General features: G+C 37.4%; 1 protein-coding gene across 1 annotated transcript; it reads right to left on the bottom strand.

Annotated features, from left to right (window-relative positions):
- Window positions 1-6,789: 6,789 nt before the first annotated feature.
- Window positions 6,790-11,777, bottom strand: Calhm4 (calcium homeostasis modulator family member 4). The gene is made up of 2 exons (XM_042694576.1): window positions 11,220-11,777; window positions 6,790-7,203 (listed from the first exon to the last, which is right to left on the bottom strand). The coding sequence occupies exons 1-2, from the start codon at window positions 11,775-11,777 to the stop codon at window positions 6,790-6,792; spliced, it is 972 nt and encodes a 323-aa protein (XP_042550510.1).
- Between the last annotated feature and the right edge of the window lie 6,395 nt (window positions 11,778-18,172).

Here is an 18,172-nt window from a genome sequence, read left to right as displayed (position 1 = left end):
GGCCACACGGGGGCGTCGTCAGATATGCAGCAAGAACACAACCCTTAGGTCCAAGCGGTGCCCTGCCATGCAGGCATTCTCCAGGAGGGCCCCACCCTGTAGCCTCCCGGAAGAGTGCTGATGCTCCAAAAAGACCAGGCGCCATGATGGCGAGCTGAATTGAATTGTATGCTAATTATTTTTCTAACTATGCCTGTAATAACCAGAGATTTTTCGTAAGAATGGCACATGACTTTATCTTCCCCACAAAATAATTTTTTATTAGACCTCATAGGATCTAGTAAATCATTTGGTTAAAAATGCTTATTTTGTAGATGGCTCTCTGATTCAAGTGATCTCAACATGAAAGAATGGCAAGCATAGACTTAGCAACAGTAATCTACTCACTCATAACATGAAATTTATACAAGCAATAAAGCATCACATAAATCCAGCTTTTTCTTTTCTTTTCTTTTTTGCATTTGCTTGGTTTGGGATTTGCTCTCCTGAACCTTAAATGCTGAAATATGTCTGCATTATAAAATATTTATAGTATACTCGATACTGCAAACTAGCAACTGCAAAAGAGAAACGTTTACATATTTTTCTCTGTTGCTTAAGATGAAGTATCTATAAATCCAGTGCAAGTTTATCCTCAAGTATTCTTCCTTATTTTAGAATACATTAAAGTATTAGAATGCATTGAATTTTATTTGCAAAATATTGTGTATACTTATTTTTTAGAAGCATCAGCTGTACCTAGATGGTACATCAGTGCATAGAGTCTTAGAAGGCTTGAAGAGGTTTTCATTCATCCACAGACTTGTGGATTTGTAAGCCCTCCCCATGTATTGCTATGTGTATTAATTTCCCATCACCACCACAATAAATTACTATAAATTTCAGTGGTTTAAAACAACACAAAGTTACTCTGTCATAGTACCACAACCTTAGCAACAGTGCATAGTTCTCACTGTGCTGAAATAAGTCTCAGTGTCAGAAGGTTATGTTTGTTATTCAGGCTTTGGGGGAAGGTCCATTTCCATGCCTTTTTCCCCCTATGGGCACTCATGTTTCTAAACTCATGACCTACACGATCTTAACAATCTAACAATGGTTGATAGAGTCTTTCTCCAGCTGTGCCACTGTGACACTCCTTGGCACTCCCTCCCTCTGCCTTCTCTCTGACTACTCCTAAGATTGTTCTGTAAAGAGCTCTGTGATTATGTTGGGATAATCTTCTACTCTCAAAAACTTAACTTGATCATATCTGCAAACTGTCTCTATCTCTGTCTCTGTCTGTCTGTCTGTCTCTCTTTGTCTCTGTCTCTGTCTGTCTGTCTCTCTCTTACACACACACACACACAAACTCACATACACACTCTCTTTCTCTCTCTCACTTACTCTTATCCTGGGGCTTGAAGTCAGGTCTGGGGCACTGACCTTTAGCTTTTTCACCTATGGCTGATGCTTTACCACTTGAGCCACTGCTCTGATTCTGTCTTTGTGGTTAATTGGAGATAAGAGTGTCACAGTCTTCAGATCTGAGCTCCTGAGCAGCTAGAACTATAAGTGTGAGCCACTGGTGACCAGCTACAAAGTCTTTTTTTTTCTATAAAAGTGACATTCACAAGTTTCAGAGATTAGAATGGGAACGGTAAGGATTATTAGCCTACTACAGTCTTGTAACCTCTGCAGTACAGGAGTCTGTGCTTGTGTGTATGCAATTATACTGTGTTTCTCCTTAAAACAGCTTTACCTGGAATGGCTCTTTAAAGAGGAGTAATTACCACTCCCACAATTTAATCACAATCCAAAATCTCATGTAAGGGAAAATTAAAGTTCTAAAGAGATTGTCCTGATTGTGACCATGTGAGTAATGGGAAATTGTTTTTCTGAACTCTGGTTTAACCCTTCATAACTATGTCCTACAGAAAACAAATGAGAAGATTATAGTGCTGTCCTGCTTACATCCTGAATAAGAAGGAGAATGCCTGAGACACCAGGGCAGGTGTGTGGTTAGTGTGAGACTAAGAATCAGTGCTGCAGGCTTTTATGTAGCTCAGGTCCAAAGTTTGGCCCAAGTGAGAGTGGAGAGGTCACCTAGGTAAGAAAGTGCCACAGTGCCTTAGAAGTGAGACCTTATTTACATAGGTACAGTGTAGGTAGAAAGAAAGGGATGTAAATGTGATGTGACACACTATTGGACTGCAGGATGTTTCAGCTATTGGTTGGTAGGAGTTCTGAGAAGAATTATCCTAATACCTACAATACTCTTGGGTTGATAAGCTAGCTATCCCTGTGACAGAACTCTAGGCCAGTGCTGTGGAGCTGAGAGCCAGCCCCAAAGCAGACCCTGGGTAAAATCTGGACTTTCTCACTTACAAGTTTGTCATCTTTTGTACATTCTTTGATCTGTTTCTTTTCTTTTCTTTCTTTCTTTTTTTTAAACTCTGGGCCTGGACACTGTCCCTCAGCTCTTCAGCTCAAGGCTAGCGCTCTACCACTTGAGCCACAGCACCACTTCCGGCATTTTTCTTTTTGCTTATGTGGTGCTGAGGAATCGAACCCAGGTCCTCAGGCATGCAAGGCAAGTGCTCTACCACAGAGCCACCTTCCCAGCTCCTGATCTGTTTCTTAATTACCATTAAGAAAATAGGAAATTTTAGGTAGACTTAGATTTCAGTGATAATTCATGAGTCACCAGCTACCTAATAAAATAGTATTAGAAATGAGAAAGTATTGAGTGGGGAGGGGAAAGTGAGAAAAATGGAGGGGGTAAGTTCAAAAAGAGATGTACTCATTACCTTACTTCTATAACCTTCCTGTTAATCACCTTTACAATGCATAAAAAAGAAAGTATTTGTTATACAAAGCCTTACAAAATTCTCTCCGATTTCCTACAGCATTTAATGTCACCTTGGCAAGTTTTTTTCTAATGTGACTGCTTGCCACTTTGTTATAAGGAGCTAGCATATAATGAGTGTTGTGAATTATTTCTATTTCTACAAATTGAGTATGTTCCTTATTCAAAAGTGCTTCCCAGTTCAGAGTTGGTTTTTTCCCCCAGATTTTGTAAACTATTTTGCTGGTAGAGCAACCATAATCCATCATGTTGACATTCATAATATTTTGGATTTTGGGGCATTTCAGATGCTTGAAAATAGATTACTGTCAGCACCACTGAGTAGAGATGGGTGCAGATACCAGCCTTGACCACTCAGGGGCGGCAGAGGAAACCATATTTGAAATCTGTTTCTTGGGATGGTTGTACTGAGAGATTAGAGAAGCTTAGTCATACTTGATGCTTTGCACAGAAAAATAACTCAATTCAGGAGTAATGCAAGTTCCGTTTCTGGAAATTATATCATTGCTTTTCAGTCCAGGAGGGGTCACATTTGTGGATTTGTGTCCTTACAGCTTCAAAAGCCAGTCATTTATCTGTCTGCTCCTTTCAGTCTGCCAAAACACTTTCTTTGCTGAACAGAGCTAAATTTTGGTGGACTCTGTTTAGAAATTAAAACCATATCTGTCTCATATTTTTGAGATAGCGAAAACCTACCTGGTCTGACATTCAGTAGTCAAGTGACTTCCAAGTTTTAAGATTAATGTGCTTTCCTTTTATGTACAAACCAAATGCAAGGAAACACTTCATTTCTTATGACAATTATGAATTCAAGTTTTTAAAAAAATATAGCGAGACAGAACATAGAAGGGAGACAATGAGGATGACAAAGTATAGTTCTGTATAATTTTGCTTTGGAAAACATCAAGAAATCTAAGTGAAACCTACCTAAATATAGAGTTTATTTGTCCCTTGGGAAGGAGGCAATTTAGATCACAGTGAAGTGGCAAAATTAAAGTTAGGAAGTCAGCACATCTCTATATGTCAAGCCACAGAGTTTGATGTGGTAGCCAAAAGCACTTGGTAGCAAGCTATAAAGCAGCATTAGCACATAATTGACTATAATTATCGGTTCCATAATTATATAAATCCACTAAGCATAAGGGGGAGGAAATACCATGTTTTTACTGGAAATTTTTTATCTAATTGGCTGTGGAACAAAAGAGAAAAAAGGCAGGGAATCCAATTTATTTAATTTCAAATAGGAAATATAGAAAACAATGAAATCCCAAGTGTGTGTATGATCTTTTAAATGTTCCTATAGGTGCTAAAAAGTACTTTGAAGCCTTGTTAATCAGCCAAAGAATCATGATTAACTAGCTCAAAATATAAACTATGTCATACTGGCAAAGAGTTTGAAGAATAAAGGGCTACAGATGCTGGTAGAAACAAAGTGTCCAATTATAAGGTATAAACAACTATTAATCTTTCTGGTGATGTCATGCTATAACCATACATCTTTGATATTGCTATTAAATGTGTTAATGAAGATTCTTTATTGTGGTATGATTTCTAAAATCTAATTAACCAATTCTGAGCCTTGTTCATTTAACTAATAACCTTGATACAAAGGAATGTCAAAAGCTCTTATGAAAAAAGAGGCACAGGATTTAGGAGAATTTTGAGAACAAAACATACTGAGACTGTGTGTGTGTGTGTGTGTGTGTGTGTGTGTGTGTGTGTGTGTGTGTGTGCAGGTGTGCTGCTACTGTGGCTGAAACTCCAGGCCATGCACTCTCATTTGGCTTTTTTGCTCTACCACTTGAGCCACAGCTCTACTTCCATGTTTACTAACTCTTGTATCAGAGGGAATTAGAACACTAGTTCCTCCCATAACACACTTCCATTTTGTTTCAATATCGTTCTATAATCTTATGTCAATACTGAGTTATGTGGTTAGTTGATATGGTAGAATAGCATTTTCTAGTTACTTGTAAAAGGTCACCACTCTTTAAAAGGTAGAATCCCAGTAGATTAGACAAAACTCAATCCAACCCTGCTATTTTCCTTCCAGAAAAAGGAACACTGGCATATTACCATCCCAGAAGGTTGTTTATATACTGACCCACATTTATCCATAAAAATAAAGATTCTATGGGGTTTAGAAAGGACCTCAAGAATTTAGTTATTTGTTTTGCAGAAGGTAGCATATCATTATGCTGATTGTACAGACGAAAGAGTGAAAGCCCAGAGATATGAACTAAACATTTGTAGGTTAAATAAGGAGTAATGGTGAGGACAGGACAGGTCTCCTGCCTTAGCCAAGTCTGACACTAAACAGTCTCTATGGGGTGGGGGGAAATCTTGAAAACATTTTATTTCCTTAAAAAAATATTTTCTAGCATGGTGGCATATGCCTGTAATATCAGCTACTTGAAAGCCAGAGGCAGGAGGATTGTAGATTTGAGGGTACCCCTGGCAAATATTAAGATCCTATCTCAAAAACAAAATATGAAACTAAAGGGCTGAGGGCATATCTCCAAGAAGTAGAATGTTTTCAGTGCATGCATGAGACCCTGGATTCAATTAAAAAAAATCACTTGTTTTCATTAAGTTAAAGGACCCAGAATTTAGAACAAAATATAATTTCCCATACTCATGTAAAATACAAGTTACCAATAAATTAGTTGCATTTTAGATTATCAAGTTACATTGTCTCCTTGAAAGTTTGAAAGTTAACCATTGGCAGTTAGTATATTGCTGAAAAAGAAATCATTGTTTGGGCTAAAGAAATGAATACATAAAACCCCAGATTGCCAATGTAGCCCAGATGGCCAGTGTGCCAGTTGAACACAGCAAAACTCATATAGGAGACACTACATCAGAAGTGATATGTCAGAAGTAATCAGGATAAACCAGAAAAATGTCAACTACCAGAGGTTACATTTTAGCAAAGCAAGACAAAGGCCAACATGATATTGTACCTTTTTGAGTTCTAATAGTAGATAGGCAAATATAAGCAGTCAGTCCAAATTTCCCAAATAGACTTTGAATGCAAAGATTTGAAAGAGTAAAGGCATACATTGGACCCTCAGTAGTGAAGCACAGAGGATAAGCTGTCTAGAATAAACTTTATATGTAGTGATAAAAATGTTCCTGAGAAATGGACACAAGAGGTTTCTACATTCTTTGTTGCTGCTTTTGTTTTCTTTTCCTTTTAACTTGTTTGTTCATTTATACAAGTTGTGGGTGAGGATGGAAGGGATAATTGGGAGACAGCCAGGGAAGGAATGACATTGTTCAAAAAGAAATATACTCATTATCTGACTTATGTAACTATAACCCTGCTGTAATCACCTTTACAATAACAATAAAGAAAAAACCTAAAATGTTCCTTAGATGGAGCTGGCGATAAGTAATGTATTCGTTTTCCCTCATCACAAGGATGACTCAAAATCTTTCGCACGTGTGTCAAGAGTTAGAAAGAGAATTTTACCTTTCTTCCCAAATGGTCAGATATTCAGGTTTGACAAAAGAGAAGAGGGCAGTGAAGACTTACTATATAAACATAGAAATAGAGAAAAGCAGAAATTAAAAGTAGAAATAGTAAAGGCTTTGTGGTTAATAATTGACATGATATCACAGCTAATCTTCACATCTTTTCCATAAGGCCAGCTTAAGATGACAAAATGGCACCCAGAAATGTTCATCTCCATCCAGCTAATAACAGAACTAAGATACAAATTTTGATAGGGATTGAAACGCTGTTGTTTTTAATTAGACCAATGTGACACAATAGGTATCCAAAGGCAGAATGAAATTTCAAAAACATAAATTGGCATAGTTCTTCAGATAAATTGAATTTGGAAATAGTATTTTGATGGGCTTGTAGAAACAAATATCAGAGAGAGAGGGGAAAAGAAAAGATGAATTGATTACATGAAAACTCCATTATCGTGTATACATTAAGCAACTTGCATTGGGCACGACACGTTTTCTAATTCAATTCCTTCTGGTTTGTCTTCCTCATTTTCTTCAACTACCTTGTCTCCCAGGAAGCTATAGTGGTGGCCTTGTGAGTTATCACCCATGCATAGAAGACTGGGCTCTGCAATATCTCTCCAGTCCTGACATGAAGGAATACGGATGTGTTTGGCATCTTCACTCCCAGGAATGAAACCAAATAGCTTTTTTATGCGCTCCCGGACGACAAGTCGGGAGTGCTGTTCTGCAGCTTGTTCAAAGAGCTCTCTCTCGTTTTGGAGGTGGTTGGTCCAGTAGTGATGCTGCAGAGGAGTGAGAGGAGAACAGCATCTCGCCACGCAGCGGGAGACTAGATATGCAATGGTTGCCAAGGTAATCAAAATCCAGCCCAGCATCTTCGCATGATTGTTAGGGAGAAAAAAACAAACCCAGCACATAAAATATTTGAGAAAAAGCCATGGTAGCATGTATTCTGACATAACAGAACTAAAATATAGATCCGTGCATTGTTTTTCCAGTCTTTTAACGTATTAATAAAGTGCTGATTGTTATAGAAAGTATGTTGATAGAAGGATAGGTCAAGCCACATATGTTGGTAATAAGATTACTAAGGAATTTGACCAGTTAACCTAGAATGGATTCTAAGTAATGTCCTTAGAGTGGCTGACGCTGTAACCCACCAATTAACCTTACATAAGGTACATAACACTGGCTTTTGCTTATAGCTCAACCTTACTTCTCAGTCATCAAGTATAGGCCCATACATTCTTTGGGGACTTCATAAATATTTACTAATAATAGTGATAGAAATGATGGTATGATAGACAATAATGCTAGCCTCCCAGATGTCTTCCATGACCTGCCAAACAGCATTTATTGATACTTCTTCCTGCATTGCTCTTTCTTCTTTCTTTTGCAACCAAAAATATATCAGTGAATGGATTTGTGTCTCTAAATGGATTATTGATATTATAGGCATTGTAACTTCTAGTACTCCTTTAAAAATAAAAAAGTTTACTTCCTGCTTTTAAAGCCTGACATAAATGTTTTCTAGTCTTAGAGGACAGTTCCATACATTTAGGAAAGCTAACAATGTATATCCACAGTCTGGCAGAGAAGGCCTCTTATGTGTATTTCTATTCACCAATAAGCCTAGAGTTAGCAGGGTGTGCACCGTGAAATTGTTGCACTCTGTAGATGCTAAAACAAAGTAATACTTGGGGGGGGAAGGGGGATGGGGGATGGGGAGAATGGAATGGGAAGGGAGGGGAAGGGGAAACAAAGGAGGAGGCAACACGGAAGGTGGCTCAGTGGTAGAGCGCTTGCCTTGCATGCATGAGGCCCTGGGTTCGATTCCTCAGCACCACATAAGCAGAAAAAAAAGCCGGAACTGGTGCTGTGGCTTAAGTGGTAGAGCACTAACCTTCAGCTGATGAGCTGAGGGACAGCGCCTAGGCCCAGAGATCAGGCCCACGACCAGACCCGACCCCCCCCCCCAAAAAAAAAAAAAAAAAGAAATGTACTCATTACTTTGCCCATGTAATTGTAACCCCTCTGTATGGTATTTTCACAATAAAAACAAAAACAAAAAAAAACCAAAGTAATACTTGACGGAATTTGACCCAATTAAAAGACAGCATAATGGGGGAAAAACTTTCACAGCCATATATACACCAACTATCATTTATTCATCTTTAGGTTGACCTCTAACTACCTGTGGTACCTACTGCTGGGTGATGGGGATTAAAATGGGGACTTATCTACAATCTTCAAGCCTGAAAGAGGAGAGAAATGAACATGTCAAGGAAAATGTCATCATTTTTATATGAGTAACAATAGCACCTGGAGAATCACAATGAAAGAGAAATAAACTTTAACAAAATACCAGAATAATGCTCAGAGATGATGGCCAGATTTAAATTATGTCAACAAAAAAAATAGTCCAGCAGATGCAAGTTGAATAGATTTGTTAGGTAGAAAGAAGACAGGAAAATAAGGAGAGTGATGACAGAAAATGACAGAGGGGAATGTCTGATCATATGTTGTATGCATGTGTGGATATGCAAGTGGATTGTACGTATCCTGTACAATTAATTGATCCTAATAAAAATGAGGGAAAAAATAAAAGTTTCATTTTAGAAAGCTAAAAGAAACAGCACAGGAAAATAAGAGAATGAAGAGTTGAGGGGGCACAGATACTTTGTATTTATACCATTGTAGGAATCATGTAGAAGGCCAAATATTGAAGGACTTTGTATATGATATCAAGGAATTTGTGCACAAGATGGTAGAAAAATCACTGAAGTACTCTATATGATAGAGAGGAAGACCTGACTACCCAATATGCATTAAGATAGATACTTTGGCAAGTATGTAGAAAGTAGATTGAAACTGAAGAAAACTAATGTCAGGAAGAAGTTTCAGAATGGGAGGTGGGCAAATAGTGATTTTTAACTTAATATGATCTTGTGATCAACCCAGGAAAATCTATCTGGCAGTACATTGCTCAAAAGAGATTGAAGTTCAAGGTGGTTATAGAAGACAGCAAGGCAAAACATGATCTTTGGCTTTTTTTTTTTTTTTTTTTTTTTTATGGGTCCTGGGGCTTGAGAACTCTGTGCCTGGGCACTGTCCCTGAGCTGCTTTTGCTCAAGGGGAACACTCTACCACTTGAGCCACAGAGCCACTTCCAACTTTTTTGAGTAGTTTATTGGAAATAAGAGTCTCATGGAGTTTCCTGCTGGGACTGGCTTCAAAATGCGATCCTCAGACCCCTCCTGAGTAGCTAGGATTACAGGTGTGAGCCACTGGTGCCCTGCGATCTTTGGCTATTTTGATCAGTTATTTAGTAGCTCCACAAACCTCTACAAGTCACAAAACCTCTGAACTTTATTTACTCACCTGTAAAAATGGAGTTTGTATCTAGCTTTCAATATTACAAGGTTTAAAATTAACATACGAAATATCTGCATAGTAATACATGTGACAAATATCTAAAAAATATATTTTAACACATACCAAAAAACTAACCAGTAGTGGTAATCAAAGCTCAAAACTTTTAAAATGGAAATCAGTGTGTACATTTTAAATTTTAATTTGATCTTAAGAAAATCTTACCTTTATGTGTTCTTTTTAATTTAAGCAAGAATGTATTTGAATTTATAATTGTCCTACTTTTTAATAACAATAACATATTTTTACTGTATTGCAGTGGTTTAAAAATATATTTTCCTCCAGATCCATTGGAGAAACTAATTAAACTCAATGGCTCTGTCATTACATAATACAATGCAAAATTATACTTCTAAACTTTAACCTGTTAGTGTAGTAAGTTAAGGATTTCCTCTCACTCTTTCCATTCCCTGATACATACCTGCACATTGACTGATTTTAGAAACATCACTGAAGACTTCTATGTTATAATTCAACGTTCTATTATTTCAGATGAGATTTTATCATATACGAATACATATGTGAGAATATATATTCATAAAGATAGGATTTAGTAACATAGTATTACTGTTTCTAATAGTAGTTAAAGTTTATTACATTTAATACAGATTCTAGGCAGAGCATCAAGCACTTTATATGTATTAGTTCATTTATTCTTTATAACAACTCTATTCAGTAGATACTATAAATAAACCTAGTTTATAGATAAGGAAAATGAAATATGGGTAATTTTTGTAACTCAGAAAATGGCAAAGCAAGGGCTGGGAAGGCAGCTCTGTGGTAGAGCCCTTGACTTGCACGCATGAGGCCCTGGGTTTGATTCCTCAGCACCACATAAGCAAAAAGAACAAAGCCGGAAGTGGGGCTGTGGCTCAGGTGGTAGAGGCTAGCCTTGAGCTGAAAAGCTGAGGGACAGCGCCCAGGCCCAGAGTTCAGGCCCCACGACGGGAACCCCTCCCAAAAGAAAAAAAAAAAAGAAAATGGCAAAGCAAGGCAAACCCAGGTCGGCCGATTGCACAGCCCAGCATCCTAAATCTTATGTATGTAGCTGTTCAGCAGGCTTCATTTTCATCAGTAGCATCTGCTTCTTGTTCTTTCATCATGTAATATAAAAATAAGCAAAAATATGACTGTAAAAGTATGGCAGGAAAAAAATTTAAAAACTTACCTGTTGTGGGCTGGGAATGTATGTGGCTTAGTGGTAGAGTGCTTGCTTAACATGCATGAAACCCTGGGTTCGATTCCTCAGTACAACATAAACAGAAAAAGCCGGGAGTGGCGCTGTGGCTCAGTTGGTACAGCTCTAGAGTTGAGCATAGAGAGGCTCAGGGACAGAGCACAGGCTCCGAGTCCAAGGCCTATGATCTTCACCCCCTCCCCCACTGAAAACACACACATACACGTGCGTGCACACACACACACGCACACACACGCACGCACACACACACACACACCGTACCTGTGAATGGAATCTGTGCAGAAGAGCTACTTCATCTCTTGCTAGGCTCACATCGGAAGGAGCCGGACTGTAGCATGGAAATCCAGCTAGTATCTCTTCTCTTTTGCTGGCAGTGACATTGTCGAACTCTGGGTAATGGTCGACAGATGCAAACTCGCTCGCTGCACATTCATAATAGGTTCCTCGTAGCAAGGTCACCGCCAACCACGTTAATGGAGCCACGAGCGCCCTCCCAGTGATGCTGAAGAACTGAAGGCAAGCCAGCCTTTGCTCCAGAGGGCTGATTCTTCGGCATGGAGGGCCACAGTTGCAGCAGTATTCACTGGTTAAGGTCCACGTTTGGCTTCTCAGAGCAAATCCAGCAATCAGAAGGATCAGGGCAGGAAACACAAGAAAAGCAGAGCCGTAATAGAAATTTTTCCCTACCTGACAAGGACATGTGAAAGTGGAAGAGGAGCAGAGGTGTTGCCCACTGATTGTCAAAGCCACAATCAAAGAATTGATCAATGTTCCACTTCTCTGCAGAGAAGACACAATATTGTTGAGAGATGGGCTCATCCTGAGAGGCTCTGACTCAAATCAGCTGGTGGCCCTTTCTGATCATTAGACTCTACCTGCTGTAACCATTTTATGGGCTCTTACTGGTTTAACTGGTTGTGTCAAGTGACCCAACATCCTTCCATGTTTAAAAGATTCTAGCATCTTTCCTTGTTTACTGTGTCAACACTGAGCTAGTAAATTCACATTAGGTTATAGCTAGAAGAAATTGTTCTTATCTGGTATGAATAAAGAGGGAAACTGTAATAACAATAATAATAAAAAGACCATAGCTTACTTACAAAGCAAACTTCATCTTTCTCCATGGTGCTTTGTACAACACAAAACACAAAGTACTAACAAATATAGCTCAGGAAGCAAAACTGAGACATTCTCATCTTTGTAGTAAACCATAAAATTACAAGATACAAGATAATGAAAATGATCAAATATAAAAGAAATTCAAAACTTGGGGTTAGCTGGAAGGTCTGTAACCTAAGGATTCTGCCAAAAGACTCCAAAGGATTTTCCAAAAGAGAACAAGTTTAGTTTACCCAAATGTATAGCTTTAAAAGTGTTAAGTGGCAAATTTGTTTAAGAGGTTAGATACAAATATGATATTTTATTTTAACAAAGATATACATCTATACATAAGAATGAAATGATCAAACATGTAAAATGTTTTGATATTTATTTGATCAGTCAATAGATACTAAATCCCATCTATATGAATTATACTAGACGGGGCTGAGTTTAGACATTGCACAGGCTTGGTTGAGTTTAGACATTTGTCTAATTTTCCATATCTAGTTAAATCTCTCATTAATGAATTGGAGCACTGAACTGAGATATCCAAAACTCAATTCGAGAAGAAATAATGTATTTTAAAGGATCCGATAATGGAAATGGAAGACAGATTAAGCAACTCCACAATCTATCTAATAAGAGTTCCCAAAGGATTAAAGGATGAGCAGAGGAGAGCAATAGCTGAGAACAGAATCAAAAGTTCTCACATCAGAAGAATGTCAGTTGTTGTGGGAAGTAAAGTTAAAGCTAAATTCACATCTAGATGTGTCAGTAAACCTACAGAGTGTAAAAAATAGAGCTATCAGAAAGATAACCTTAAAAATAATGACAATAGACCGAAGCAGGCTTTTCATCAGTAACAATATAGACTAGAAGACAGTATCTTGAGGGTACCAAGCTAAATTATCATTGGAGAAAAAAACAAAAGAAAAATCACAAAAAGTAAGGGAATTTAATTCCCATAGAACCTCATTTAAAATGTTGCTAAGGCATATTCTTCAGTAAAGACTAATGAACTCAAGGAAAGACATGAGATCGAAAGATAATGACAGCAATCTGATACTTCAAGTCATTATGTAGTTGTTAACTATGGAAACAATTTTTTTTATTTCTAATGATATAAATAAGGCAATACATGTCCACTGAAGGGCTTACATTTAAAATTAGGCAGATATTGATAGAATGTAGAGCAACATTTTCATACACTGGTGGTAGGAATGTCAACTGAGACAACATCCTTTGGAAAATTGTCATTTTTTTACAAAAGCTAATCATATATCTGCCATGGGATCTAGTCATTCATCTCCTGGTTGTTTATATCAGAGAATGAAAGCAAGTGTCTACATGAAAACTTGTACCTAAATATCCAAACAAAAATTCTTCATAATAACTATAAATAAGAAATAATCCAATGTCTATCACTAGATGAATGAATCAACAAATTATTATATTTTCACACACTAGAATGAAATGTAATGAATGAATTACATAGATTACATAATAAATTAAGAATAATTGGGATTGAAATAATTCAGAAAGGGAACTGTGCATTGTACAATTCTATGTATATACAATTCTATAGAGCATAATCTGTTCTGATAGAAAGCAGACCAATGCTTGCTGGGGATGACAAAGAAACATGAGAAAACTCCTGGGTAATTCATCAATTATGCACACAGGATTTGAATTTATGAAAATAATGGCAAAGGGTAATGCCTTTGAAAGAAGAATTTATTAGTTATCTTTCCTCAAGACTTAGGGGTCAAGCCAGGCTATGTGGGTCATATGAGGAAACATGGGGTTCAACCAGGAGACATAGAAGGAAGAGAGAGCCAGCGCTAAAGCCTTTGTTGGAGTGTCAACCAGAAAGGAAATACCAGGCAGGAGAAACATTTGGGATTGTAAGTAATTCTAGGTAAGTAATTCTAATCTGCTCTGGGGAGTAGAGACTGTCTGTTTGTGCCTGCAATCTGGCTATGGGCTGATTTAGGGAAGAGAAATATTGGATCAGTATGTTAAATTTAGATAGAATGTTCAGTATAAGGGCTTTGGACCAGAGGGGAGAAATTAATAACTTGGCTATTATTTGTTCCTGTAGTGGATGGATGCCAAATGACATGTTATTGAGAAAACACGAACAGACTAACAGAAATATGAATTATATATGTATATATATATCAGTTCATCAAACTACACATCTAGTTCATCACCATAAAACCATAGAAAATTGAAGTATAATGACTAAAAGAATAGACAGACAACATATAGATTACTCAAAAATAGAGGAAACAGGGCTGGGAAGGTGGCTCAGTGGTAGAGCTCCTGCCTTGCATGCATGAGGCCCTGAGTTCAATTCCTCAGCACCACATAAGCAAAAAAGAAAAAAGCCGGAAGTGGCGCTGTGGCTCAAGTGGTGGAGTGCTAGCCTTGAGCCAAAGAGCTGAGGGACAGTGCCCAAGCCCAGAGTTCAGGCCCCACGACCAGACCACCCCCCCAAAAAAAAAATAGAGGAAACAAAAGGTAATATCAGGAAAGGAGACAGTAAACAACCTGAAAAGGATGGTAGAGAAAAAAATGAAGCAACGCTGGAGAGGAGACCAGATAGGTCAACAGTCATAGGAAGAATTGTAAATAACAATTACTTCACACTGACTCCATGCTACTTGCCTTTCTTAAAGAAAGTTATTTCATTTAATCCCCAATAAGAGCATAATGTGCTACTAACAGTTACCTCAGTGTTTTTACAGATGAGAAGACCTGAGTGTAAAGAAATTAAGGAAATTTCATAAGGTCCCATTTCAGTAATGGAAGAAGCAAAAGAGAATCAGATGACCTGATATACACTTTAAGCACCTCAACCTAAGCTGACTTAAACTCACCCACAAAGTGATTTAAAAACAGTCATATTGCTTCTAAGTATCACTCTCAAAACTGTACCACATAGAAAGCTTAACAACAATGGTATTTAAATGGAGATCACTGAGACAATAGGATTAATAAATGCAAAGCTGAACTAAAGGCAAAAAATTTTGAAAGGGTAATTTTGAGCACCCTATCATAATAAAAGCAGCAATCCATTATAAGTATAAGGCAATGTCAGCTTGCATGTCTCCACCTGTATAAGTTTGAACAAACAAAGCAAAAGAGGCTCAAGATATAAGGAGAATTCTTACCATTCAAACTGTTAAGTACCATTATCAGAAATGAGTTGATAAAGTAAAAACATTGCAAAGGAAACAAAAGAGGCAAAAAATAAACTTGTAAGAATAGAATATATATATATATATATATATATATCCTAAAATAAACTTGTAAGAATAGAATATATATATATATATACATATATATATATCCTAAAATAGAGAATAGAGAAAAATAGAAAACAATAGAAAAATAGAGAAGAGAATAAGTTTTTTTATAAATCAATTATACATGCAGGATTCGAATTTATGAAAGTAATGACAAAGAAATGGTAATGCCTTTGAAAGAAGAATTTATTAGTTATCTTTCCTCAAGACTTAGGGGTCAAGCCAGGCAGATGGGGTATTATGAGGAAACATCAGGTTCAGCCAGGAGACAGAGAAGGAGGAGAAAGCTAAGGCTAAAGCCTTTATTGGGGGTATCTACTGGAAAGGAAATATGAGGCAGGAGAAATAGGTAAATAATTCTAATGGGTTGTAGCCATTTTGGAACTGATTACAAAGCAAATGTCAGCCTTAATGTCCAATAGTAAGGGAATACATTAATGAACTCTGACGAAAGAATGTCACAGAGGCGAGGTCTGCAATCTATGGCTTATGGAACAAATTGCCCCATGAGAGGCTGGATGGTGTAGAATAGTTCAGCTGTTTTAGCCTAGCTTTATTGCTCGCTTTATATGGCTTATCAGCTAAGAATAGTTTTTATAACTTTAAATCGTGGGAAAAATTTAAATAATATGAGATATGTGAAAATTACATGACACCCAAATTTGTAAATAAGGTTTTATTGGTGATAGACTATATGCACTATGACTATATACACAATGACTTATCATGTCATTGGTCAATTTCGTTGGCTACAAAACATAAATTATTCACTATTTGGTCACTCACAGCAAAGTTTCATTGACTTTTGCTATCAAACTGTGAGAATAAATTATACTCAAATGAAAATCAAGACGTAATAGAGACATCTGCACACTCATGTTTATTGCAGCATTATTCACAGTAGCCCAGCTATGGAAACATTTCAGATGCTCTGCATCAGGATCAGGAAAACACAGTAGACACCAACATACACTCACACACACACACACACACACACACACACACACACACACACAATGGAATTTTATTAACACTCAAGAAGAATGAAAATATGCCATTTACAGAGAAATGGATGATCTAGAAAAAAATATTAAGTAAAGTAAGTCAGGTTCGGACAAAGGGTGCATGTTTCATGTTTTCTCAGATAGATAGATAGACAGACAGACAGACAGACAGACAGATAGATAGACAATTCCCCTCATGTGAGCACTCTGTTTGCTTCCCATCCTCTTCTCTCCCAGTGAGGTCAACCAAACTGACTAAAGTATAGTATCTATAGGAACACCTTTGAACAATTAACAGGCTGTTAAAATTAAGAGAATATTAGAAAATTAAAACATGTCTTGACCCAAGGTAGGTGTTAGTGGTAGGAGGCTGGACAAACAAAGAGAGGGAAGGTGGATGAAGATGGTCATGACATTCAATGTATATGTGTGAACAAGGATGAGACTGGTGTGGGAAGGGAGAAGTAGGAGGAAGGGAATGATGGAAGGGTAACAGATCGAAACCCCTTTGTACCACTATTTGAAGATAATGTTTTAAAGTGAATTAAAAAAAGAAATGATCTACAGTGGCATATATATACAGGGATACAAATAAATTTAGTGAATAACTTCAATCAAAACAGTCACACATTAGGAAATGTGCAGTGTGATACTATTGCGTTAAGTACTATTCATGTTTTTATGAACAGTAATGTAGGCAGAGAATTTTCTGTTTGCCATTCTTACCATGCATAGGAATAGCAAATATCAAGGTCTGGGAAGGACATGTCTGAGAAGGACATGAAAATTTAAACTAGAAATGGCCGCAGGATGGTTTTTCTGTTTCAGCCCTGTTTTATTGCTTAAAATAAAGCCTGAAGTGAATGCAGCAACACATTCTGTAAATTCTGATAGTAAGTACCACATGATATTTTTCAAGCTATTAATTAGGATTGGAGATGAAAAAGTAGGGAAGGAAGTTCTAGATCATTCTTCTGGCAACTACATAGGAAAGGATGGAAGCATTGACTACATAAATTCTAGTATGGGATTGTTAAATTATTGCTGTAAAGGAATTTATTGGTGACAAAATTTTAAGTATTTATTTTGTATCCTGTAAAGAATCACTTCATCTTCAGTACCCGTGTACAGCTTGCCAATGACTATGATTTATTACTTCTGTGAGTCATGTTTTCTTTTGTGCTCCATCATAGTCTTTCTGTGGTACTATTAAAAAAATACCCAAAGCCAGATGATTTATAAAAAACAGAAATTTACCTCTTATCATTCTGGAAGCTTGGAAATCCAAGATCAACAATTGGTGTGTGGTAAGGGCTAGTCTATTCTCCAAGAAAGCACCTTGAAGGCAAGGGAGAGAGAGATAAAAGAAGAGTCCTGGATCAGTTTCCTCCAGCTCTTTTATAAGGCTGTGCCTTCAAGGCTTAATAACATTTCAAAAGGTCTCATCTTGTAATTTACCACTGGTGTGGGGGGTGGTGTAGATGGTAAATTTCAATACAAGAATTTCAGAAGACATTCAGACAATAGCAGGCTTTATAGCCAAATTGTCTTTCTGTTAAAGGGAGTTCCCTGTTGTGTTGTGTTCCTCAGGGACCTCACCAACCCAAGTCCATTCTCAGCACAAACTAGCATCTGCATAAAGCAAACAGTATCTTGAGCACTGCACTACCTTAGGAAATCCATACACACATATAAGGAAATCAGGTGAACACAAACACAAAAATCAGGTTTTCTTTTAGCAAGGAAAGAGTTAATTAAAGGAGGAGGAGGAGGAGGAGGAGGAGGAGGAGGAGGAGGA

This window comes from Dipodomys spectabilis, unplaced genomic scaffold, assembly GCF_019054845.1.
Source record: "Dipodomys spectabilis isolate Male_0828 unplaced genomic scaffold, ASM1905484v1 ptg000001l, whole genome shotgun sequence".
Classification (NCBI taxonomy): domain Eukaryota; kingdom Metazoa; phylum Chordata; class Mammalia; order Rodentia; family Heteromyidae; genus Dipodomys; species Dipodomys spectabilis.
The sequence above is the reverse complement of the archived record's forward strand: the minus strand, read 5'-3'. Positions and strand labels throughout refer to the sequence as shown.

Excerpts from the sequence above, each read along its gene's own strand:
- Calhm4 (XM_042694576.1), bottom strand. The coding sequence starts at position 11,777 with ATGAGCCCATCTCTCAACAATATTGTGTCTTCTCTGCAGAGAAGTGGA. Across the intron at positions 7,204-11,219 it reads TGCACAGATTCCATTCACAG|ATGCTGGGCTGGATTTTGAT; the intron begins GTACGGTGTGTG and ends AATCATGCGAAG.